Genomic DNA, 25,268 nt, shown 5'->3' on the forward strand with positions numbered 1-25,268 from the left:
CACACACACACACACACACACACACACACAAACGTGCTAAGAATCCAAAGGTGCTACTGCATCCCAAGCGTCCTCACCTCTTCTAACACGAAGAAACGTAGAACCCTGCCGCATCACGTAGATGTGATAATAGCCAATTTATCACTGTTTAAGAAAAATCCCTGTGTGTGTGTGTGTGTGTGTGTGTGGGTGTGTGTGTGTGTGTCGGTACATCTCCCTCCTTTAATGTCAGGTCCAACGATGCAGATCAGGGCACACTTACACTCACTGATTAGAGAAAGACACACACACACACACACTCACCAATCAGGACTCTTTCAAGCTCACATTTGAATGCAGAGCCACGTAAACCTGCACACACACACACACACACACACACACACACACACACACACAGGCTGAAACACGAAGGCCAGGCCAATTAAGAAGACTGATGTAGCGCAACAAATTCAATTATAGCTTGTTGTTTAATTACGTATGACTAAATTAAAGGCAGGAAGGAAGGAGTGAAGGAAGGAAGGAAGGAGGAGTGGAAGCTCTTAACTTCAACATAAATATCAGTGTGTGATTCTCTGTTATTTTGTATACTGTAAAGTTTATTTATTTTGTAGTACTTGGCTGTCTGCTGTGTAGACGGATCCGTCTGCTGCTGCTTCTCTGGGTTTCTCCATTTATTTGTATTGGGGTTTTTTTTCCACAGTTCTGGTGAAATCTCTGTATTCTTAACTACCAACTGGAATCATCAAATACACCACACTGGACTTCACCACACCACAGACTGTAGTGAGCCAATCAGCAGAACACTCAACATACACATAGTCTTTGTTTTTATGGATCTGGGGACAAAACCGATCGATATCGGGTATCGATTGACCGGAGCAGTTTCTTCCCCACTTGGTACTTTCAGTCGACAGGATTTAAAGTCGATTAGACGATGAGGAGGCGCTCGGACCGTGTGTCAGAGGCAAGCTTCTGTCGTTGGTTGTTTGTTGTTGAGTCGGAGGTGTTTTATTAAAACGCTGACATCGCTGCGAGGGCCGTGACCCTCAGCTAAATGTGTAAAAGAGAAAAGAGGAGGAGAGAGAACAATGGAGGGAGAGGGAGAGCAGAGGGATGCTAATTAAACACAGGCTGAAAGGAGGAGACGGGATGAATAGAAAAATCTGAGCCAGAAAGAGGATGAGCTGAGGATTTGGGGGATGAATCATAAAACGTTATTGAGGAAGGGATGAAGGAGGAAAGGTGGAGGAATGAAGGATTTATGGAGGAGGGAGAGGAAGAGGAGAGACACGATGAAGGATGGATGGATGGAGGGAGGTGATGACAGTGGAGATGAATGAGAAGACAGAGAGGTGGAATAGAAAAAGTCTGGAGAGTTTGGATGGAAGGATTGGTGGAGCGGCCACCAGAGGGATTATGGGATGGACGGAGAGGCTGACAGGGAGGACGGAAAAAACAGGGATGGGACGCAGAAGAATTAACCAAAGAGGAGAAAGTGGGATTAGAAGAGAAAGGGATGAAATAAGTCACGGTGAAAGGAAACAAAGGAGGAAAGGAGGGAAGGATCAAAGAGGAATAGAGGGGTGGTGGGGGGGCAGAGGCTCCCCAGGACTGTAGGTAGCACCGGGGGTTGAGATATTTTCAGTTCAGCCGGCGGTCTCCTCTCCCCTGAATGCCGGATGCCTTTTTGGGTTCTATATTTAGAGCGTTACACAACAGAAGAGTTGCATCATCATCAGCCAACGGAGCTTCATCTGCCAGAATTCTCTCGGTCGCCTCGTTTTCTTCTTCTGCGGCTCCAGCCAGGCCAAGGTTGTGAATTTAGAAGTTAGTCTGTGATGATATCGCACGTGTGTCCTTGCTCTGTTGTCCGCCATGTTGTTGCTGCTCTGTGTGTGTGTGTATATAACCTGAATCAGCTGCTTTCAGTTCAGTCAAGTCCGTTCTAGACCGGAGGGAGCCGGGTTTCGAACCACCAACCCTCCGATCAGCCTCAGCTGTTTCGGTGTGGGAGGATCCGCTTTGTCGGTTTTAAACCTTGATACTTTGACCTGCAAATCAACCAAACATTCGTCAAAAGGGAAGCTGACGTTCAGCTGTTTCCTCCCACATTGATATCTGGAAGAGCACCTGATGGAAACACACAAGCTCTTCATGTCGCTGACGTTGCATTTGTTTCGATGATGAGATGAGCGAGATGATATCTGCAAAGCAAGCTGTTTTATTCTCAATGTCTCCTAGAAGTCACGTTCAGACGGCACAATGCATTATGTTTGGAGGGGAACGTATTTGGTCGTGGAGTGCGTTTGCTTTTGAAGAATCACAAATGAGTTTCTAATGACTCAGCGGAAATGTTTTGAGTGTTGAATGATTCAAAATACACACGGGGCTGTCATGCTGCTGGTGACCGGCCTAAACATGTTCACTTTAACTTATTTTTCATTTTTACACAAATCAGGAAATCAACATAAACACACGTTCAAATTAAACAACAAAGGTTTTCTTGGAATGTTGTCGCAGCACAAACACAACAAATTAAAATAATAACAGAATAAAATGTTGATGTTTTTAACTAAAGCTAACAAGGTACTTTTGTTTTGTTTAAATTCACAACTTTAAACACGTTTAGTTGAGTTGTGCGGGGACATGATGTAGGAGCCAGAAGAAGTGCACGTATTGAGTCAGACGTTGCCGCCTGACGCTACTGCGCGTCGCCACGAATAAGATCCTCCAAAACATGACTGACTGTGAGACGGGAACACTGATCATCATCACGGGGAGCCAACAGCCTCGTGTGTGTTCTGCCTCTAATGGACGCTCCGCTGAGCACATTCTCACTCAGCAGAGCGGTAACGATCTGATTTCCTGTTTGCATGTTGAATCCTTCCCCAAAGCTCCCGGCTCGAGACGCAGCGACACCTTAAACCTCCTCCATCAGCCGCAGGGAAGCCCCGCCCTCCTCCATCCTCCTCCAGAGCCGGAGAGGTTGCGTCTCAGGGTTGAGGTTGTTCGGGGCACTAATTAAGATTCCAATTAAGATCCTCTTTGCCCTTTTTCTTTGTGGCCCGTTTTCATGAAAGCTGCAGCACTACGGTCCTCGAACACAACAGAGCAGAGTTATCTATCCCAATCCTCCCCTTCTTCTTTACTCCTCTTTATTTTCATTCATCCTTCCTTTTACATTTCTCCTCCTCCTTTTTAAATCTCTTTTCCAGACCAGAAACAAACTATCATTCTCTTTCCACCAGCGTTCTCCCCCTCTCATGTTCCCTCTGCATCCTCCTCTCCTTCAATATGTCCTCCTCTAATCTGCCATCTTCCAGTTCCTCCCATTAGAGAGAGGATCTGCTCTCCCTGTCGGGTGATCGGACCTGCTGAGGATCAATACGTGGGAGCTTCATCCTGACTCTGGAGCTCTGAGACATTTGTCACAGTTTCAGTAAAATGTTCATGAGATGAGCAGCAAATTGAATTATTCTAGCAGCGTAGTGCAGCCACACGTTTACTTCCCCGTCGGCTTGTTGTCAAAATGCTTCAGTACTTTTTCAAAATGTTACGGCTGCAGCTACGAATGTCTCTGCCAGAGCTCGGGGACAATTTCCTGTTGCTTGTTTCGTCCAACTAACAGTCCAACACTGAAGATATTCAGTTTATAAGATATAATATAAGATATTCAGTTTATAAGATGTAATATAAGATATTCAGTTTATAAGATATAATATAAGATATTCAGTTTATAAGATATAATATAAGATATTCAGTTCATAAGATGTAATATAAGATATTCAGTTTATAAGATATAATATAAGATATTCAGTTTATAAGATATAATATAAGATATTCAGTTTCCTTTGACAGGAAACAGAGAAGCAGAAACTACTCACATTATAGGAGCTGGAGAATGAAAGATGACCTTAAGGATCATACCCGTGTTGCCCGCTGGAACGTGCGCACGTCTGGTTAGATGCCTCTAAAGTTGAATGAACAATAAACTGTCCTTGTTCTGGTCCGTCCTGCTGATAGGTCAGACATGCGGCCATCTTGTCTCGTGACGTAAACACTCCCTTCATCATTAAAAAGATCTCAAACTGACTGTTGCAGTCGTGGCATCATCGCAGGGTATTTACTTGCCCCTCTACACGTTGTTTCATTCATCATTGGTTATTAAATACAAACAAAGACTGGAGTTAATCTTTATCGAGGTGAATCGGACAAAAGACAATCCACTCTTCTGAAGAACAGACAGAACGTTCTACTCGCCTCGCTCTCAAAACTTGCGTCAGATTGTGTCATCAAACGCCACCCAGCCAGACTCCTCTGTGTCCTGCACGATGGAAACGCTCGCTCGCACTCAAGCTCATAAACTGTCTTTACCCGCCGACCATTTTCTCCCGAGGGCCCGGTCGCTTCTCAAGGGAAACACTTCCATCATGAGCCTCAGAGGAAAGACAGGTTTCTGTGAGCTGTTAGATTACCGAGCCTGACGTGGTAATCAGGCCGTCCTCATTGTTGATCCCCGGTAGAGAGAGAGTGTTTATTCATACTCGCAAAAGAGCGTGGCTGAGGTCTGATGTATTCATTCTCCTCACGTCCTCGTCCTCATTTAACCGTCTAGAGGTCTGTGTTCCTCTGTGTTCAGGAAACCAGCGCCTCGCAACAACACCCCGACTAAACATTCTGTTTCACCTGGAAGTGTGTCGCAGCTAAAGACACCACGACTTCATATCAGACGGTTTCTTGCAGAGTTTTTTTCAAAAATTCAGAAATTTACCTTAAAATCTTTGATTTTTGATCATTTTTGATTCATTTGTGATCATTTATTTGTCGTCGATGCCTCATTATCTCATTGAAATGAACGAGGAGGTGCTTTTTGGTGTGAAAACTCCCCAATTCATTCACACAACATTTAAAATGAGATGTTTTTGCATTCCAACAGGGTTAATTATCTTTATACTCCAGTTAGTCTGCTTGCCTCCATATATTAAACTGTGATTTCCCCTTTGGAGCACGTTAATACTTAATAAACAGCATTCAACCACATTTAGTAACTTCATGGAGAGAAGAAGATTTCATAAAAGTTCTTTACGATCCCCTGATGAGAAGATAAGTCAGTAGATTTTGCTTTGATTGCGTCTCTCTCTTTTATGTAAACATCTATTTATGGACGGGATGAAAAGGGCGAGATGGAGGTGAGGAAGACAGGTGTTCCTGAGGGAGAAGAGAGGGGGAGAAAGAGAGGAAGGGGGAGACGGTTGAGGTGATGAGAAGAATGCAAGATAAGGATGGAGATAAAGAGAAAACAGCAATAAATGAGCTAGAGAGAAAAAAGCGAGACAGATGGATTTAGCAACTGTAACAGGGGAACGTATCAGACTTCAGCATGAGAGAGAGAGAGAGAGAGAAAGTGGGAGTAAAAGACGGAGAGAGGTGAAGGTTGATGGAGTGCAGGAGCGATGGAGCGAGACAGCTGGAGAAAAACTACCAGAGGGCACCGGGAGTGATGGAGTTGAGGTAAAGAGGGAGAGATGAATGGCTGAAGCAACATCGCAGGGATGGATGAAGGGCTGGATGGAAGTGTAGCGGAGGACGAGGAAGAGAGATGTTTAGGGGGAAAGATGGAATGTTCCTGAGGGAGAGGGAGAGGGAGATAGAGAGAGGGAAGTAAATGAGGAGACGAGAAGCAGAAGGATGGAGGGTGGAGAAGAGAAGTCAAGTCTTTTTAAAGCCCGTTTCTCTCTAAACACAGAAGCAGAAGAAGACTTTCACTTCAGCGCAAAAAAACACTCACTCGTGTCCTTCGTCCACTGATTTGTTATCTGAAACATCTACTGGCGGCTGAGCTAAACGGACTGAAGAGAGTCAGAAATATAAGAGGAGAGAAGTGTCGGCAGCGTTCATTGAGAAAGATTATGAAATGCTTAGTTGTACCGTCTTTGTACTTCCTGGTTCACGATTACGTGGCTTACATACGAAGAGATGTCATGGGATACCTACGAAGTACGGCTCCTAATTTCACACATAATCTCTACCCAGCCTGCTGTAGGACGACCTCTGAACCCATTGATGGTACGATGAGAAGCCTCTTGAGACGAGAGGACATATTTCTGGGGTTCCGGTCTCAGTGCGCTGCTCGCTGTTCACAGTCGGATGGAGATCTTCGGTTGAGAGATTTGAGATGGAGTTGAGAGACGACATGTACGACCGGATAATTTCAGCTATTGAGTTTCATCTTTTCAACTCAATTTAATGTTTGATTTTGAAAGACGGGAACGTTTTAGCGTCGTTCTGAATGGAAGGAACTGAAGGATGTATTCGGTTGTGGACTCAGGGGAAAACATCTGTCCAAAGAGTCACGTGTGCATTTATGAACACGTTTCAGCTTCATTATCGCAGAAGACGCACAACGCGGACGGAAAGAGATGAAGCGTGTTCAGACTGAGAGCAGAGAGAGAGAAAGGTCAAAGTGGTCAGAGAGGTGAGAAGAAAGAAACAGTAGAAGAAGAGAAAGACGATGGAGAGTTGAGGAGGACGTGTTAACAGAGGAAGAGAGAGAGAGAACCACCCACATATAATAACAGGCAGTAAACTTGGCTCTTAAGTTCTGCTCGCAGCACTTTCTCTCATTAGACCTGCAGCTTTATTGCTGAGTGGTTGAAGACGAAGGGACACTTTCTGCTTATTCCTCTGTTTCCTGCTGCTGTTTGGCCCTCAGATATATATATATATATATATACAATGTCTGCTGCTGATACCCAAGCTTGATTTAAGTACACAAGTGATGTACTTTCATACAAATGAACAAAACAGGAATAAGAAAAGGAGAAAGTCTTCCCTCTGGCTGAGGATGAGGATCGTCGCTGTGGTTCCTGGATTCAGGTCGGGCTTAAAGAACAGAGTCGGAGGATCTGAGGGGAGTTTGGCAGGAAGTCAGAGCAGCAGGAGGCTTCATCGAGTGACTCGGGGACGAGTCCGTCAAAGTGTGGAACGAGTATCACACAATCTCCTCCTGCAGCAGCGAGTCTTCTCTGTCTGCAGCTGCACGAGGCATCCTTTGGTTTCTAACTGGATCGCCCTAACGATGTGGAATCTGACATTTGAGCAGCATTTTAATGAACACCGCTCCTGGAGCTGCTGCTGTCGACCAACCAATCACTTCTGTCGCTGCCCTTTGAATGTAATAGTTTGTAAATGATAATGATAATAAAAACGGAGAGAGTTCTTCAAACTCACATTTTAATACTTAAAAATCTCTCACCCCCCCCTCCGACATCAGAATAAGAGCCACAGATTAGAAGGGACATACATTTGGTTGTGTTACATCTCTTTATAGTTGTTTTGCATCACTCTTTGGTGGATTTGCTTCCCTCTTTGTAGTGGTTTTGCATCTCTTTAATGGTCACTTTGCGTCTCTTTTTGGTAATCTTTTGGCTTTACAACTCTTTAAAGTGGTTTTGAATCTCTTTGTGTTGGTTTTGTGTCTCTTTTTGGTCGTTATTTTCTTCCATTGCGGTCGTGCTGCTGCACAGTGAGGCTCATTTACAGGACAGTTTAGAATCCCGGCACCTTGCTAACATCACATGAAAGCTGTTCCCCACGGTGCTCAGCTTCTCCCATATTTGTCTGAAGCGTGTCTGAAGGTCGTCGCTCCCACACGTCAGGCAGGAAGTGGACCGTTTGTCAGCCTCTCGGAGGCTCTGTTTAGAGATAACAATGGCTGGCGGGTGGCAGCAGGCCGCTCTCTGGAGTTCACAGCGAACGGCTTGTCGTGCCACTATTGTTCGTCTGTTTGTGTGCCGCGCTGCTGGCAACGAGCAGCATCGTTACAGAGTTATGGCGCGCCACATCAGCGTTCGTCACTGCCCAGTCTCCAAGCTCTGACTCCCAACAGAGCAGTAATAGTCAGCATATTATCATCAGCAACTTCATGGCTACTGTAACTCAACATGTGTGCTACAACATGAGCCTTAGATGACTCATCACATGATGGAAAACTATGCTAGGTTGGGATACTGACTGTAAACAAACACCAGTGTTTAAAAGATGCAGGAGCCGGAGAGAAGAGGCGCAGACGAGGGGAGTCGGAGCCGAGGAGGAGGCAATGAGACGGAAAGAGAGGAGAGATAAGAATTATAAAAAGAAGCGACTTCAGGATGGAAGTAGTTGTTTTTTCTTCTTCTCAAGGGTGGAAGCAAGAGACAGAAAATAGAGCAGAACATGTGAAAGCTGCAGAGAGTGAAGGATGAGGGACTTCTGAAGAGGAAAGATAAGATGAGGGGAAACAAATCGCTGCGTACACAAACTGCAGGTGTAACAGAGAGATGAGGGGAGATCAGGAGAGGTAGAGACAGAGAAAGGGTTCAGGCTGGAGAGACACAGCGGGAGGGACCATCACTTCTGATGGATGTGGGATTGTGAAAAACTTGTGGAAGAAAGGCGAGAGGGAGCGAGACAGGAGCCGAGTTTATCTGCATTGCTGTACGAAACACAGTCAGTGGAGCGTTGTGAAGCCGTCAGCATTAATTCTCCCTCGCCGTGCAGATCTCAGACGCATCTGCATCCCGGCTCCCCGGCACTGCGGGATTAATCTCCCGCACATAATTTAATCTCATCCACATAATTTAGGCGTCGGCAGCGTAATCTGCAGGCGTTAGCAGATCCCGATCACTTCTGTGCAGCGTAAATAAGAAAAGTCATCATGTGGAGGGTTTGAGGAAAGTGCGTTTATTATGACGGCAAAATGCAGAACCTCGAGGTCGGCCTGAGCCAAAGCACCGCTGGATTTAACTTTAGGTAACAGGAAGCACTACATCATAGTGCTGTTCTATCTGCAGCACACTCAGCGGGTCGGTGTGAGTTTCTCACTGCGTTCTTTAAAAAAACCTCAATTAGCAGAAGGCTCACCGCAGCGTTTCGGTCTGCATCTGGTGTAACCGAGGAGTCCTCTCAGCAGGGACTCGCTCCGCGGTGGTAAAAAAGAAGGTTTTGGTGAGATCTGGATTAACCTGCCAGCACGCTGTGACCTCCTGGAGCTAAAGGTCGATACAGAGATGCATGCTAATGTTCAGCTGCTCTGTTTAGCTGCAGTCTCTAACAGATAACATGCATAAATAGCCTGCGAGGCACACGACTTAAGCATAAAAATCATGTGGCAAATAAATATGAAACATGTTTGAAGAATTACTTACAACAACATGTTTTTCCTTTTGTTAGAAGATGTAACTCAATTGTAATGACAGATGATGAAATGCAGATTTAAATCAGCTGGTCTTGTGACTTCATGCTGGTTTAGGCAAAGACAAATCAGATATAATCAATATTATTTTCAAAATCAAAGCGACAATGTGAAAGGTGGTTGAATCTGGAACTCCTCTCGGCTTTTCGGGGCTTCGTCGTGAGTTTCAGCTCATTGTTTTTCTTTCCGGCCACAACTTTAGAAGAAGAAGTAGCTGTGAAACGAGACTCAGCTGGAGACTGGCTGGTGGAGACAGCGGAGCATTCAGCAGATAAGATGAAAACACAATCTGTAGTGTTTTCATCTTATCTTCAACAATGCTGCTGCTGTCGCTGTTTAATCTCACTCATTTAGTTCAATGGGTATGTTACAGTTGAATGCCTAAATAGAAACAAATCAGAGTAAAATACAATAAACTTTGTTCTATGAGTTTCCTTTCTATGTATCCGTTTACTGTCGTCATTGAATTAAAATCATTTATGTTAAAAGGACAAATATTCAGCTTTATTGTCTTGAGTACTGAATACATTGATTGTCATTGTGACATTGATTTTAAATGCCACATTATGATCAAATCACAACAACAAACAAACACACACATAAAGTGAAGAAGTGTATTGTATTCAGTGTTTCTTTCTTAGTTGAATTCTGATGTTTTAAATCTTCCAGAATACGTGAAATCTTCCTCTGAAATAAGCAGTTTTGGCATCACGGCAGTCTTCTCTTTGTCCTCCGATCAAATGTATTGATAGAGCACTTTTAAAATCAAAAGACAAGACAGTAAAACAGCATAGTGATCTGATGATACCACCTCTCTGGTCCTACTTTCTTAGATGAAATAATACATTCAAGTCATTTCCAGTTTGTATTGTTCAGTCTAATCTTGTCTGGTTCAGTTAAACCCAGCTCAGCTCAGCTCAGTCTCCAGTCACTCCTGGTCACTGAAGATCACCCTGGATGTGAATTCATTCACTGCAAATAAATCATCTAAATTAAAAAGGCAGACTGCAGCTCATTACAAGAAGGTCAGACACATACAAGATGCTGAGGTCACGGCGTCTTCTCCCGCCTCCTCTTCCTCTGCGGCTAATAGAGTTTAATCAGCCTCGTTATTGCTGAAATAAATGAGAGCATCACATAGAGAGAACAAACACACACTCTGTGTTCTGGGGAATGACTGTCAGTCCCGCCGTGACTTTAAATATCCCGCTCTAACATCTACTCTTCATGAAGCAGCTTGGAAACTGCCGGGCGAGTCTGTATTTTCCGTCCTCTTGAAAGAGCTGGTAACTGGAGGCATTCATTTATCTGTCAGCTGTTGATAAAAGGGTCGGCTGACAGCGGAGACGTCTTTCTTGTCCTCCTCACAAACACAATACTCGGAGGCGACGACGATGTCAGCGGAGCAAAAGCATGTGCATCACTCTCAGACCTATAAATCGTCCGTTCCTGACCACGGCAGCCCTCCGCTCTCTGCTGCCAGCACTGATAACCGGATTCAGAGGATTTCTGTCACGCAGCTGACTCAGATTCAGGACTCGGGAGCCGTATCTATCTGTCCTTCTTCTTCTTCACCAGCGAACTGTGTTTGAACTTCACAGGACGAAGAGCCACAAGTGTGTTTAGCCGCAGTGTGTTTGTGGCCTTAAAGGTTTAGAGTTCCTGACTAGGACTTTGCTTTTAAATACCAACAACACTTGAGCTCGGGGCAGTGAGTCAGCACTGAGGACTTGTTTTTCTTTTCAGCTTCGTTAAAGGTCCTTTGACTGCAAAAGAGCAGCAGGAGACCTGGCTCTCTCTCTTAAGAACAGCGGTGTGATTTGTGATATATTCCTGCCAGACGACTCAGAACAGTTAGATCCACAGACACATTTGTGATGGACAGCGATAGGATTCCAAGTTTGTCAGGGTTCATAATCTTGTGCTGAGATGGACAGATCCTGATGCAGCTCCTCTCATCATTAGTTTAACCACTTTATAACAAAGTGATATTATTAAATGTGACATTGGCTGAAGGTTATGTCTCGTGAATAATTTGTCTAATCATTTTTGTCCGATGTTCGTAGAGCCGCTCCTTATTTCAGCGTTGGCCGGTCGCCTCTGCTTTAAAATGTTGCAGGTAGGTTGCAGCAACGAGTAAGAGAATTCAAACCCTTTGGCGTCTCAGGAACCTTTCTATCGATGCAAATATTGTTGTGACAATTTATAAACTGTTTCATATTCTATATCGATGACTTTAATATTTGAATCATCAGGCTTCATAAGAGTGGGGTTTGTTTTGGTTCTGCTTTATTTACTTCTTTAGCTTCTTGAAGGTGTTGGTAACCTCGGTGCGAAGTGTTTTTAAGTATTCGGTATTCAAACCAACAGTTGCAGTAATTAGCTCTTTCTCACCGACACACACATGCACACACGTATTATATTTTTTTGCCTCTGCGTTTATTTTGACAGCTCCCCACTGCTTGGAAATGAATCCCACACTGCGTAGGAAAATGTGAAGCAATCAAAATGTATCAGCTCTCGCTCCTAAAGTAAACAAATGTGGGGCAATTACGGTGCAATAAGTCAACCTGATGAAAACCTACACAAATAAACAAACAATGTGCAAACAAGCAGAGCTTCTACACGTTCTCCGGGAGGCAGTGGTTCATGGGGATTACATCTATTTAGAAGACTGGAGCCGCTAATACGGTGGGACGTGGCTTATTAATGGTCTGTATGCTGGTTATTGAGCTAAATGTATGTCGAGGCACTAATCTGCACTGCTTCAACTGCCGGCACGTCCATCACTGTCTCTGTGTGTCGGTTGAGTCTCAGGTTGGACGGTTTTATCTCTGCTGGCTGCCGGTTCTCTGCAAAGTCTTCAAAAATAATTAAATGAAGCTGGGTGTTTTCCCCGATCTGTAGCTGAGTAAAATATTCAGTTTTAGGTCTTTAACTTATTTTAAGTTGTCTGGAATAGTTATTTTAACCTGCACACTCACGTTTGGGTGAGAATGCATTGTTGTTTATGTTATTTCTATGTAATCATGCTGAGACAAAGAGGTTGACAGCTCACTTTCTAGTTGACTGTTCAATGCCAGGCGGACTCTTGAGCTTTCATCTGCTGTGATTTGGGATATCTGCTGCTGGGATTTCTACCAGCTGGAGTTTGTTTGTTTGTTTGTGCACTCCAGGAACAATGTACAAGTTACTCTGCATAATCCACAGAACACAGTGTCAACAGTTTACAGTTTTCATTCACTTCTACTTATTGGACTGCTGTTGATATTCCTCGCCCTGTTGTTCCTTAGTAACTCTCACTTCTTCCTGTCTTTGTTCCAGACCGGCCCGATGAATCCCATGACACAGTTGTACTACAAGAAGGTGAGTCAAACACAGACACAGTCGCACTTCATTACGTCCCTTCAGGCAGATCCAAAACCTTAAAGCCAAGTGTTAACGCTTTAACAGACCTTTGACAATGTAAGGACCAGATGTCCTCACTTAGCAGTAAAAGATGGAATGGTGCCCACAAAGATAGATCTGCAAGAAAAACACACACACACATAGGACAAAAAGTCTTTCTATCGTCTTTCTGTTTTCACCGTGTGGAGTAAAAATAAATAAAATCATCCATGAGTGTATCACATCTCACCTCTGATGTTATTCACTGTGACTTAATAGTTACTTCAACACCAAATTCATATTTTCAACAACAGTCTTGTGTCTCGTCCCGTTGTAACGCGATGATGGATGATGATGACTCCACTTATGAAGTAAAGTATCCACCACAGCATGAAAGTATATGATATGACAAAGAATTTAATTTTGCAAACAAACAAACAGCTGATGATATTTGACTTGTAAGCCTGTTTAAGCCCAAATGCAGTTTTGTTCAAATATTTAGAGTTTCGGCCACATGGCTCTGGGGACGGCAATCTGTGGCTTGAAAACAATTCTCTCTCTGATCACAGTCATAGAAGAATGCCTCATTTGTACATTCAAACATGAGCATTTAATAAATAACTGAAAAAGAGAAGCTACCTTTTTATGGCTCTATAATTGTTTAGAAGGGTCCCCCAGAAATGATTTAGTTAGAAGCGTTTTGGGATTTCTACAGATGTGATTCTCTCTTTTTTAAAGTTTTTTGTGTTGTCATTGTTTGTGTTTGTTTAGGCGACGTACTCGCCGTACCGCGACCGCATCCCGCTTCAGATCGTGCGGGCGGAAGTGGAGCTGTCTGCAGAGGAGAGGGCCTACCTCACCGCTGTGGAGAAAGGTACATATTCATCTCTGTTAGCGACATAACAGTTCCCGCCACGCCTTCGTTCTGCTGCTCCACTCACCTCCCAAATGATGCTGAGTCGACACCGTGTGATATCTGAACAGCAGCTGGTCAGCCGGACTGCAGCCAACAGTTCACAGGTGTCCTCGCTGCAGCAGTGCTGCAAAGTATCACAACTGTCTCTTGATATTTCAAACTTTTAATTATTGCTTATTACAAGGACCTTAATACAAAGCGTTGCCAAGATGATCCAACTTGAAATATTTTAGTATTTTTTTCTATTGGAACACGTGGTAACGCTGTAGAAGGTATTCAAGGTAGAAAACAAGTCTGTGGGAAACTGAAACACTACCTGTGTGCTCCCTCCCTCCCCTCCAGGTGACTATGCGGGGGTCAAACACGCCCTCCGCGAGGCGGAGGTCTACTACAACATGGACGTGAACTGTCTGGACCCGCTGGGCCGCAGCGCGCTCCTCATCGCCATCGAGAACGAGAACCTGGAGATCATGGAGCTCCTGCTCGACCACGGCATCCACACCGGCGACGCCCTGCTGTACGCCATCAGGAAGGAGGTGGTGGGCGCCGTGGAGCTGCTGCTGTCGCACAGGAGGCCCAGCGGCGAGAAACAGGTGCGTGGACGAGCGCACGTGTGTCGATCCGTCTCCTCCAGACACATTCACGCATGAACGCGTCTGCATTTACTCGTCTGTAAATGTGCGTATGTGTGGGTTGTTTTTTCAATCGGTGTGTGCGGCGCGTGATGAAGAGCATCCGTTCATTGTTACGCTGTGTTCCACATTCTGCTGAGAAGATGCAAATTAAACAGCTGGTTTTATAGACACACTGTGAAATAGGATTCAGAGACAGTGTGTTTGTCTGCCTCACTGCAGCATTTGTGTGAGTGTGTGTGTGTGTGTGTGAGAGAGAGAGTAAAAGAACATGTTGCACAGTTCAGATAATGTGTAGGTGTAAGGGGGGGGGGTCAAAGAGGGGGAGAGACACTGGAGAGCAAGAGAGATCAAAGCAGAGAGAGAGAGAGAGAGGAACATTTTAAATTGAAGAGAATCAGATTTATTCTTCTGCATTAATTTCTGGACGGTCTGATGCTGCAAGGTTCCGCATCGCTGTGGCAACAGACCCTTGGCCGAACGCAGAGGATTGTGGGAAGTTTTTATTTAATTTTTTTGGTCGCCTCTCAGTTGGACGAAGACGGGAACAAATGTGTTTTTGTTGTTGATGTGTTGTGTTTCAGACGCCAAAATCAACTACAGACGAGTAGCCTGGTTGTGTAGATCTCTTGCATGATGGAGCAGCTGCTGTTTAACAATGAACTACAGATGTTAAGGGTTGAATGTGAGTGCATTTGAAGATTGGAGAGATTGACAGCTGAGCAGCAGGAGATTAGATTAATTCATACTATAATCAGGGGAAAGAAGTTTGCTCTGAACTCTAAAGTTACAAAGCAGAAGACAAGAAGACAAAACAGTCAGTAACTAATAAACACGTCACAAAGTTGTCATCAGTGTTACCGATGCTGGAAGAAAGCTTCTCTGTTCTGCGTATATCAAGCTATTCATGTTTACAGCCTCTCCTCTCTGCTCCGTGTTCAGCAGCAGTTCAGTTTCACCAATTTGTTGTCACGTGACTGTTGGTCTCAGGGTTCAAGTGTGTGTTTATTTGCATGTAGATGTCTATATTAAGAAGTGTGTGTGTGCGTGTGTGTGTGTGTGTGTGTGTGTGTGTGTGTGCGTGTGTGTGCGTGTGTGTTTTCTCCTCATTCTCGGCCGACAGGTAGAGTCGACTCCTTTTATCTCCTCCTGGTGATCACAAACTGTTGACCTTTCCTGCCGTCTCCCTCTCCATCTGACGCAATCTGACTCCCCCTCTCTCTCTCTCTCTCTCTCTTTCTCCCTCTGCATCCTCCTCCCTCGCTCCCCCTTTTTCATCTCTCCTCGCTCCCTTCTCCCCCCTCTCTATTCGTCGCTCTCCTTCTCCACCAAATAACTACCGCAGCACTCTACATCACCAGCGCACTAGATATGAAAGGGATGAGGCAGCAACACAAGGAATGGAGGGAGGGAGGGAGGGAGGGAGGGAGGAAGGAAGAGTGTACAAAAATCAAAAGAGAGGGAGAGTTGCATGAAGGATGGAGGGAGAAAACAGAGAGAAAGAGAGATGTCGACACTGAAGCGAGGCCAAATGAAAGTAGGAAAAGAGTGCAGGATATGGAGGGAAGGAATAAGGAAAGAAGGGAGTGAGAGTTGCACAGAGAGACAGTGGTGCCGATGAGGACACTTTCCTTTGATGTGTGAAAGATTTAACTGTGTGTGTGTGTGTGTGTGTGTGTGTGTGTGTGTGTGTGTGTGAGATGCTGGAGTCGAGGATCTTTCTTTCTTTTTTATCTGCGTGTGCTTTTATCAGTGGATGTGTTAAACATGTGTGTTTACATGCAGTTTATTATTATATTAATCTGGATTTTCTGGATTTTTACTCAACAAAACATCAATAATAACACAAAAGTCAGTTGAAAATGAAATAACACACAGACCCTGTGTAGTTTCACTGTTCATCGATTTATTTTTCTTCTGCAGTTACAGCAAAATCTGCATACAAAAACACACCAACTTAGTTTATGTAGATATTTTAAACCCAACCGGGATGTTTTTCTTCATCCACATACGTGGTTCTGTTGCCTAAACCTGAGCAAGTTATTTTGTTTGAATCGACAACATTAACCCCGTGTTTCCTGCTACCGTAGAGAGCGTCACAGTTTGATGTGCTCGGCTACCCTGTACGTTACAAAGTTGGTCCTGACCGAGCAGACATGTATGTTCAGGAAGACCTCTGAAAGCACTGTGCAACAAAAAGCAGAAAACAGAAAATATTGCAGTGTTTTTATTTCTTATGTGGGTCAGTGCTAGTGGGAGTGAATCCTGATCGGTCCTCATCACCAGCAGCAGGAGACGGAAATATCTCGATGCATGAAAATCAGTCGAAACATCTTCTCCTTTTCAGATGAAAAATCTATAAAACACACCCAAACTACAGAGGTAGTTTACCTGTGTGTGTGTGTGTGTGTGTGTGTGTGTGTGTGTGTGTGTGTGTGTGTGCCTTTAATCCCGTGGCAGCTGCTCTCACACTCCTTATCACGGCAGGAAAAATAAAAAATAAAAAAGGAAAAAAAAAAGATTTTGGCAGAGAAGTGAGAGAGAGGGAGGAGCAGAAGAGGAGGGAGGGATGAGAGGATGAGGGAGAAAGAAAAACAAAGATAGCAGGAGGTGAGATGAGGAAAAAGGAAGGAGAGAAGGAAGGAGCGAAAGCCGAGGAGGAGATTAAAGGAGGACGAAGAGAAGCACTCTGCTTGGTTCTCCCTCTGAGAGATGAAAGAGTCCACATGTGTTCCTCCTCCTCACGTCTGCTCCTCTCACTCCTTCTTCTGATGTCTTTGAGTGTAATGTGTGTGTGTGTGTGTGTGTGTGTGTGTGTGTGTGTGTGTGTGTTTCACAGGATTCAGACGCCTGGTGTTTCTGCGACTTGCACGAACAATTTCATCTTTATTCTCAATTTGGAAACACGCTGCTTTAAAGTCCCCGTGTCGAGCATTCATAAGCCGAATATATAAACATTTATTTGTTGTCCTCGAGCTCTTGTTGACATAAATAAACTTACTTCAGATGTTAAACCGAGCACAAGCTGAAGAGTGAAGGCACATATGAGAATAGACGACCTAATGAATCCACGTCATGCTAGCTTCAGGTCGGGTTGAGGAAGTTAAAAACTCAATTTTGGAGAACGAAAAACGTTTTTTTCGGACGGGTCCTTTGACCTCTCACTTCAAGATGTATGAATGAAAAGACTCCCCCCTTTACAGACATGTGACTTTAAGATAATGCCATGCAATTTTGGGCAAAAACCAAGCAGTATAAATTAGTTATTTAAAAAAATATTGTATTTTAAATATGTCTGCATATTGGGATCCCTAAACGGTCTTGGATTTGCCTGGAAGGCCCAGACTCTTGTGGATCCAATGAGCCCAATTGTATTTGTTAGTCCCCGTAGACAAAGGTTCTATCTTACGAAAAAGTTACTCCACATTTTTAATGAATATGAAAGGTCCAGCAACTCGTGTCGATTTCCCTTCCTAACATGCATTTGGTCTTTTCAAAATAAACTTCTGTCTCCACAGGAAACAACTTCGTTAGGTTTAGGCAACAAAACTACTGAGTTAATGTGTACATTGTGCTTGTGAATGCTCACTGGAGGAGGTTAAAGTAAATCATTAATATTATTATGATGGTTGAATTGTATTGTATTCAACAGCAGCTGTTCATGTTGCTTTTACAATCCCTTGTATTTGGTTTGGAGTTCATCCACCGATAACTTGCAGAATGTCGACACTCGAGACAGAAATCGTCTCGTCCTCCAAAAACATTCGTCCAGGATTCATCTGGCAGTCTCATCGTCATGGTTAGGTTGCCCGGCAACCGGCAGAGACTCCAGGATATAACACGTTTTTTGTCCGGATCAAACAAACGAGAGACAACATGTTAATCAGAGGTGCTGGTTGGTAGATTGTGTGGACAGAACCAGGCTACCTGTTTCCTTCTGGATCCACATATCTAGAATACAGCAACATGGCTTTCAGAATGTTCAGGTCTTCTGGACTCAAACCAGCAAAACCACCTTTTATTAAGTCTCTTATTCATATCTGACCATACACCTCCAGACCACCTGGTTGTCACTCGGTAATGAAACACTCTTTCACTCAGTTCCTCTCAGATGACAGCAGGTGTTCAGAGTCGCGTCACTGAGGAATATAATGAGCTCTGGAGAGGATGTGGCTTTAAATAAATGTACCTCTGCAGCAGGAGACTTCTCTTGTCCAATGCATTACACACATTTAATTTGTTTTAATCAGATTCAAGTGAGTTTAATTTGATTCATCATTTGGCTAATTTGTCTTTTGCCCTTTTTACGTAACAGCGGCACATGTAGAACTGAAATCATGGCTTTTTACACTGCACAATACAAGTTATTTAACATTAGATATCAGTCTTTCATTGTGGTCAACTTTTCATATGATACGTGTAATGTCATAAAAAAGACGTGTTTTTCTTTAGGTTCCCTCGCTGATGATGGACAGTCAGTTTTCAGAGTTCACCCCGGACATAACTCCCATCATGCTCGCTGCTCACACCAACAACTACGAGATCATCAAGCTCCTCGTCCAGCGGAAGGTGATTACTCTCAATGCGAATGCAAAAATGATGTCATAAAAGCAAGGCTTTTAAGAAGAGTGTTTACTTTAATATTGAATCAGGATGTGGAAGGTAGCTGTGATGATTCACCGTTAATTGTGTTGTTGTTCTGTGTAGGTCACCATTCCCAGACCACACCAGATACGATGTGACTGTGTCGAGTGCGTGTCCAGTTCAGAGGTAAGTGATCATTTCTCCTTAATGTTTGTTCTGCTGAAAATCAATATTGGAATTTACAGCAATTCCCAATTTGCACCTCCAGCACTGACATTTGTTCTCAGCATCTATTCTAAAACAATTAGATACGCATCATTTCCTCTGCCGTGAACGAAAAACATCTCTTCCGTTTTGTCATTAATCAATCTTGTTTAACATACTTTGATTATGTCGTCACACGAAAGAAATAATGAAGAGAAACCACAATCTTTATGTTTTGTAAACAAAAAAAGGCTCGAAATCTTCTGGTACTTTGGACCGTTTGAGGTTAAACACTTGAGTATTTCGGTTATACATGAATACAGAAGTTACAACTTTATTGTACAATTTTCTTAAGCACACGTAAACATAAAATCAGCACGAAAAATGAACAGTAACATAGAGAACAAATATTTTAACAAAACACTGTAAAGAACACTCCTAAGAGATAGAAATAGAATACTTAAACATTTTAATTAATTCGTTCCTCAAAGGCAAGTTTGAAGCGAAGGAGTTTGCAAACACTAGAACACATTTATAATTTATTATATCACTCAAAAACGGACAATTTTCTGCAAAACAAGTACTTTAACTTTGAAAGATTTTCCATAAATATTGCAGGACTTTCATTTGTAATGAAGTATTTTAACATCAAAGTTGCTGTGAGCAACTTTTAGCTGATTATGAAACAGTCTCAATTACATCCTGATGCCTCTGTACGACCAACAAAGTTAATGAGGCAATCGGGGAGAAAATTGTCTATTTCTTTATTGTTATTCTTCAAAGTATACAAAGGGCGATCATTGTACGATATGGTACGGGTTGGTTCTAAACCTTAAAAGTCTAAATCTTTCTCTTGTTCGTCTCTCTGTGTCACCTTCTGCAGGTCGACAGTCTTCGGCATTCAAGGTCTCGCCTCAACATCTACAAGGCTCTGGCCTCGCCCTCCCTCATCGCGCTGTCCAGTGAAGATCCCATCCTCACTGCCTTCAGACTGGGCTGGGAACTCAAAGAGCTCAGCAAGGTATGGACGCTGACGAAGGACTTTCCTTAGAGGTCTTGCGGGAGTGGAGAAAAGGTTTAGTCTCAGGGACTTGTCAGTGATGTATTTGGACCAGTAAAGCCCTTGTGTATCTTTATTTCCACAATATACGGCTTGCTGTCAAAATAAATGAGACGGCAACTTAAAGTGTCCGCATAAAGTGCTGGTCCATCAGGAGCCTTTAGGAGCAGCTACCGTCCTCTTTGGCGTTAATTCAAGAACTCTACTGGAGGGACGCCACATCCTGAACTTGATGAGCTATAAAAAACATCCAATATTGTTTGTTACTCATTTGTTTCTGCTATAAGTTCGAGCACTCTTAGCAAGGCTTCATTCATCTGGCTGAAAATACGTTTTGTCTTCGGTAACAATACCTTTTACTTCTGAGTTTTCTAAGAAGCACATGTTGCAGCAATCTTGAGAGCTTGGGGCAGTTTGATTGAGCGACGGAAGTCAGAGTTATCGACCTCTACAGACACATCATAAACGGTAACAAGGTTTTCTACCACTTCCTCCTCTCAGGTGGAGAACGAGTTCCGTCAGGAGTATGAGGAGCTGTCGCAGCAGTGCAAACGGTTTGCCAAAGACCTTCTGGACCAGGCCAGGAGTTCTAGAGAGCTGGAGACCATCTTGAACCACAGAGACAACGACCTGAGCGAGGAGCTGGACCCGAGGCAGTGCCACGACCTGGCCAAGCTCAAACTGGCCATCAAATACCACCAAAAAGAGGTAGGGACCCGACCCGGATATTGTGACTAGAGAGGAGTACGTTGGGCTCTTAAAAGTCTCTTTAGATGCCTTTTCATTGGTGACTGAAGAGACCTTTTTGAAGTAACAAGCTGAGTAGGCTATGTGTGTATGTATATGTACGTTCGTTTATATTATGTATGTGCACTGTCACTGGTGTCAAAGTTGGTTATTAAATACCAGCAGAAACTGAACCGTTGCATTTAGTTATTGCCACACTTGCAGTCCGGCTCTCGGGATGGAATTGTTGAAATGTACAACAGAGTGAAATATTGACGTTTCTAGCATTAAGCATGAATACTTTTAGACTTTAGTGATGCCCTGACTTTGCATGTAATTGGTAAATATCCATTATATGTTCATATATTCTAATTACAGTACATTCTATTGGCATACTTGTTGATGGCACATTGATGTGCTGACATGCTAACATGTCATTGTTGTATCATATATCGTTCACGTGCTAATATGCTAAATGTTGCATGCTGAGAACGTTTATGATACTCGCATGTTTAGATCAGCAAGATAATCTCCACCAATGAACACCACTTTTAGGATTTTTAAAGTGTGAATACAATCAGCAGAAGTAAAAAGCTAACGGTAGGCTATTAAGGATCACGGTATGTGTTGCATGTATGTCTAACACCGTTATGTGGACATACAGGGAAACCCATTTATAAATATCCATTAAGTGTTTATTATGGTACTTTTATGCTTGTAGCATTTATATATAATGCATTTAGAAGTATCTATATGTGACTATAATATTCATTTCTGTATGGCCCGTTTGAGGATAACGAACTACAACCTTCTGCCCTATCTGTTAAACACTCCTGCAGTACAACGTTTAATTGTCTTTGAGGAATTGAGGGACATTGTCAGTTTATACAAAGTGAGACAATGAGAGAGAGAGAGAGAGAGAGAGAGATTTAAAGGGACGGCGAGACAGACAAATAGATATCTGGAGGGATGGTGAGTGAAGAAAGAGATGGAGATTTGATGAGATAGACTCAGAGAAAGAAACAGAGTTGGAAAACCCCAAGGCGATCTCCCGTCTCTCTCCGTCCGTCCGACTGTCCGTCCCCTGCTGTCTCCAGCTCTCTGCGATGGAGCGGTGCTGCCAGACGGATGAAAGCTGGAGTGGAAGGACGGAGCGAGGGGGAGGCGGGGAGAGGGGGGACAGCAGCCACGGGATGATGGGTGGATAGATTGAGGGAGACAGGGAGGCATTAGAGCAGGAAGTGAGAGCTGACTAAGGTCTTAGTCTTAATCTGAAGAGGGCTTGACGCGCTGGTGACATTGAAGATCAAAGATTTTAGGGAGTTTGCAACAAGTGGCATTTTATTTGATTGTTTTCATGACACACAAACTTTGTTTCGGTAATTGCAAGCAAGAATTGCAAAATGCAATAGACACACGAGCAGAAAACACGAAAACTTGAGCCAGTGTTTGGTTTGTCCGTTCTGGGCTCCAGTAGAAACATGGCCGACTCTGTGAAGAGGACCCTCTCTGTATGTCGATTCTAAGGTAATGAAAACACAATGCTAACCCTACTTGTGTTCATTCAGAATGTTGCACACACAGGTTAGCATGTTAGCATGCTGGTTGTATATTCATGCTAACTGTGTTCATGCTAAGCAGCCATATGAGGGACTGTCAAAGTAAAACATACGAGTCAGATCTTTGACGACTTTCGATACTTTATTTGCAAAAATAAAAGACTTTGTTTGGTGTGTAGACTTTGCAAACATCAGGACATATTTTGCATAACGTAAGTGTTCAAAGGCTCACGATAAAGGGACGGATTGGGGCTTCTACGAACACAGAGAACGGGATAAGGGAACGACTTTTCCCCCTTGAAGGCGCTTTGGTGCGGCAAAACATTAAGGGTGATGGAAGGATGGATTAAAGGGAAGATGTCGGGAAGCTGCTGTTCCAGGCCAAAGGATTTAGGAGGGAAGCTTCTTTCTCCAGGCAGGAGAGGTGACGTAGGAGAAGATTTAGGGGGAACTTTATGTCCCTGTTGTGGTGGACGGAGGAAAAGGAAGGAGGGAAAGCGAAAGATGGATGGAGCAGTAAAAAGCTTCTCTCCTGAGCAGTTAACATCGAGGTAAACAACATGAAGAGACTGATGAGAACTGCTCTCTTCACCTTCACTGGGAATGAAAAAATGGGCTTTTTAACTGTGACTGGCCAAACCAAAACCCACGGCACACTTTATTTAGATTACTGAACAATATTCATAACCATAACTTCACTTCACTTGCTGCTCACAGCGCTCTGGTGGATTCCTCCCAGTGCTGCTGATGGCCGGTCAGTGATGAGGGACAGAGCTGATCATATAAAACATAATGAAGCACAGTAGGAGAAGGCATTAGCATTTACATTTTGTCATCTTTTTTAAGGAAAAAGCTTTAAATACATGAATAAATTTGCAGAAATGATTAACCAGAACATTTTTATTACTGCCCAGGAGCAGTACATTTACTCAAGTACTGCACATTAGAAGTAATATTAGAAGTCATACAACTTTCTACTTCTACTGCTCCACTATATTCTACTTTTTATTTGTGACAGCTTTAATTAACTTTACAAACTTACAGATTTTTACCGACAGAGCAAATCAAAATGAGCAGCCAAAGCGATGAATCAATTTGATAGAAAATGAAAATTTGTTCATAATCCTTTAGCCATTTTATCATTTAATGGTTCCAGATCTGCAGCTTTTCCCTTTTTAATAATGTTAAATAATTCAAATATATTCGCAATCATGTCAATGATGTTAATATAACAGTAACAATGTGGAGGTTTGGGTAACTGCGCCACTATTTCTCACTGCTTTCACTGTTTTCACAAACCAAACAATCAATGTTCTGTAAAGTAACGGTATGTTTTCCTCACCGTCGATGCGACTCAGAGAAACGGCATGTTTCTACCTGCACTGAAGTGTGCTGCCGTCTCCTCCACCTCACTGGGAGGTATAATTGGCTGCAGCTCTGCCAGAGTCGTCCTTTGAGCGAGACTCGCGCAGAAAAACTCGCGCACAACATCCCGTTGCGTTCTCGAGACATATTCTCAAATTTAGACCGGAGGAGACGAAAGCAGGGGGGGGGGGGGGGGGGGAGAGAGAGGGAGAGAGCTGTCAGCGGATAATAAGATGTTCTCAGACTGTTGAGAGGAGATGGAGAGTTAGCTGGAGAGAGAATGATGAAGAGCCGTTACAGGAAAATATGTATGTCGCCAAATATCTGCCAGTAAAGCAGACGGTTGATGAGTGGGAGAATCAGGCAGCGGCGGCTGAGACACTAAATGTTCTTTATGCTGGAGACGGACATTTTTCATCATTTAGTTGTTCATAATTAGAGCTGCAGGCAACATGATACCGATACCAACCTTTTACAGTATGTTACTGTGTAATTACGGTGTTCAAACAACCTCCTTCACGCAAAATAAGGCAAACCTCCAGCGCTGATCATCGCTTGACGTTGTTTCTGTCACATTTTAATCTGCGTGGCCTCGTTTTTCACTGCAATAAATCAAAGTCCTGCACCTCGATGGAAACAACACCACCACGGCTAGCAGCAGAGAGTACTGAAACATGTATTTAGTGCAGTATAACGCAGTTATAACGCCATAAATCATTTAAAAAACTAAAACCAAAAGTTCAATTTGCTTAATATTTTACAAAAATTGGAAAATGCAGAAAAGGCGCCAAAGTTCATCAATTCTTCAACTTTTAAAAGTTCTTGTTTCAGTTTCTGACGATGAGAAATCAATCTTTACATTCTGCTGTTCTGCATCCTGGACTTTGTTTTGTCGTAAAGTGCAATCAGCTTTTCAGGGGACATTGTAGGTGATGATGTTTGCATGTACGGTGGCTCTGAGAGGTCAAAAACTCTTTTGACGGCTTTGGAAAAAACGCAGAAATTGTAACTTGTTCTGAAAGTTCATTTTTCAACAAAAAATTTGACGATAAATACAGAGTCAGTGTGAAAAGGTCTTCAGAATTGTTACAGTCCTTTTCTGTACTTGTATAGTTTTTACTATAAACTGTGTATTCAAGCAAGATACCCTCTTGTTGTTGTTAACAGGAGACACACTGAGTTGATCATTCTGTCTGCATGTCGTGCAGTGTTTCGTCATTTGGCTTCAAAATGAATGAAGAGTGGGAGGTAATGGAGAGAGGAAGAGAGAGACAGACGACAACAAACGTGTGTTTTCTACGGAGGAGAAGAAGAGTGACATGTAGGAACAGACTCAATGCATTCTGACGCTTTCACAATAAATAACTCGTCCTCCGTCACTGTTTCATCTCCACACGTTTGAAAAGTAAGAAATGATTTTGAAATATTTCTTGAAAACAAGGCTGAACTTTTACATCAATATTTAGATATTTAAACTGTGGAATTAAAAAAGCTCGTATTTGATATTTGAGGTGTGGACTCGAGTCAAAGTCACAAATCTGCTGATTTCAGACTCGACTTCACAAAATCAAAACAGACTTTGGTGAAGCCATTGACCTGCCCC

The 25,268-nt window shown here is 43.3% G+C and overlaps 1 protein-coding gene across 2 annotated transcripts in view; it reads left to right on the forward strand.

Moving 5' to 3' along the window:
- trpc5a (transient receptor potential cation channel, subfamily C, member 5a) overlaps positions 1 to 25,268 on the forward strand; it is an 86,340-nt gene that overhangs the window by 22,502 nt on the left and 38,570 nt on the right. Inside the window, exons 2-8 of one of the 2 annotated variants that reach the window (XM_031850652.1) lie at positions 12,557 to 12,598; positions 13,391 to 13,493; positions 13,878 to 14,128; positions 18,620 to 18,736; positions 18,875 to 18,937; positions 19,839 to 19,976; positions 20,517 to 20,723. In XM_031850652.1, coding sequence (XP_031706512.1) covers positions 12,566 to 12,598; positions 13,391 to 13,493; positions 13,878 to 14,128; positions 18,620 to 18,736; positions 18,875 to 18,937; positions 19,839 to 19,976; positions 20,517 to 20,723 — 912 coding nt within the window. In that variant the 5' untranslated portion in view covers positions 12,557 to 12,565. Of the gene's footprint in view, positions 1 to 6,777; positions 12,599 to 13,390; positions 13,494 to 13,877; positions 14,129 to 18,619; positions 18,737 to 18,874; positions 18,938 to 19,838; positions 19,977 to 20,516; positions 20,724 to 25,268 lie in introns of those variants that run through there. The other variant, XM_031850653.1, reaches the window with a different exon arrangement.

Source organism: Anarrhichthys ocellatus, unplaced genomic scaffold (genome assembly GCF_004355925.1).
Source record: "Anarrhichthys ocellatus isolate YVR2014 unplaced genomic scaffold, GSC_Weel_1.0 scaffold11, whole genome shotgun sequence".
Taxonomy (NCBI): Eukaryota; Metazoa; Chordata; class Actinopteri; order Perciformes; family Anarhichadidae; genus Anarrhichthys; species Anarrhichthys ocellatus.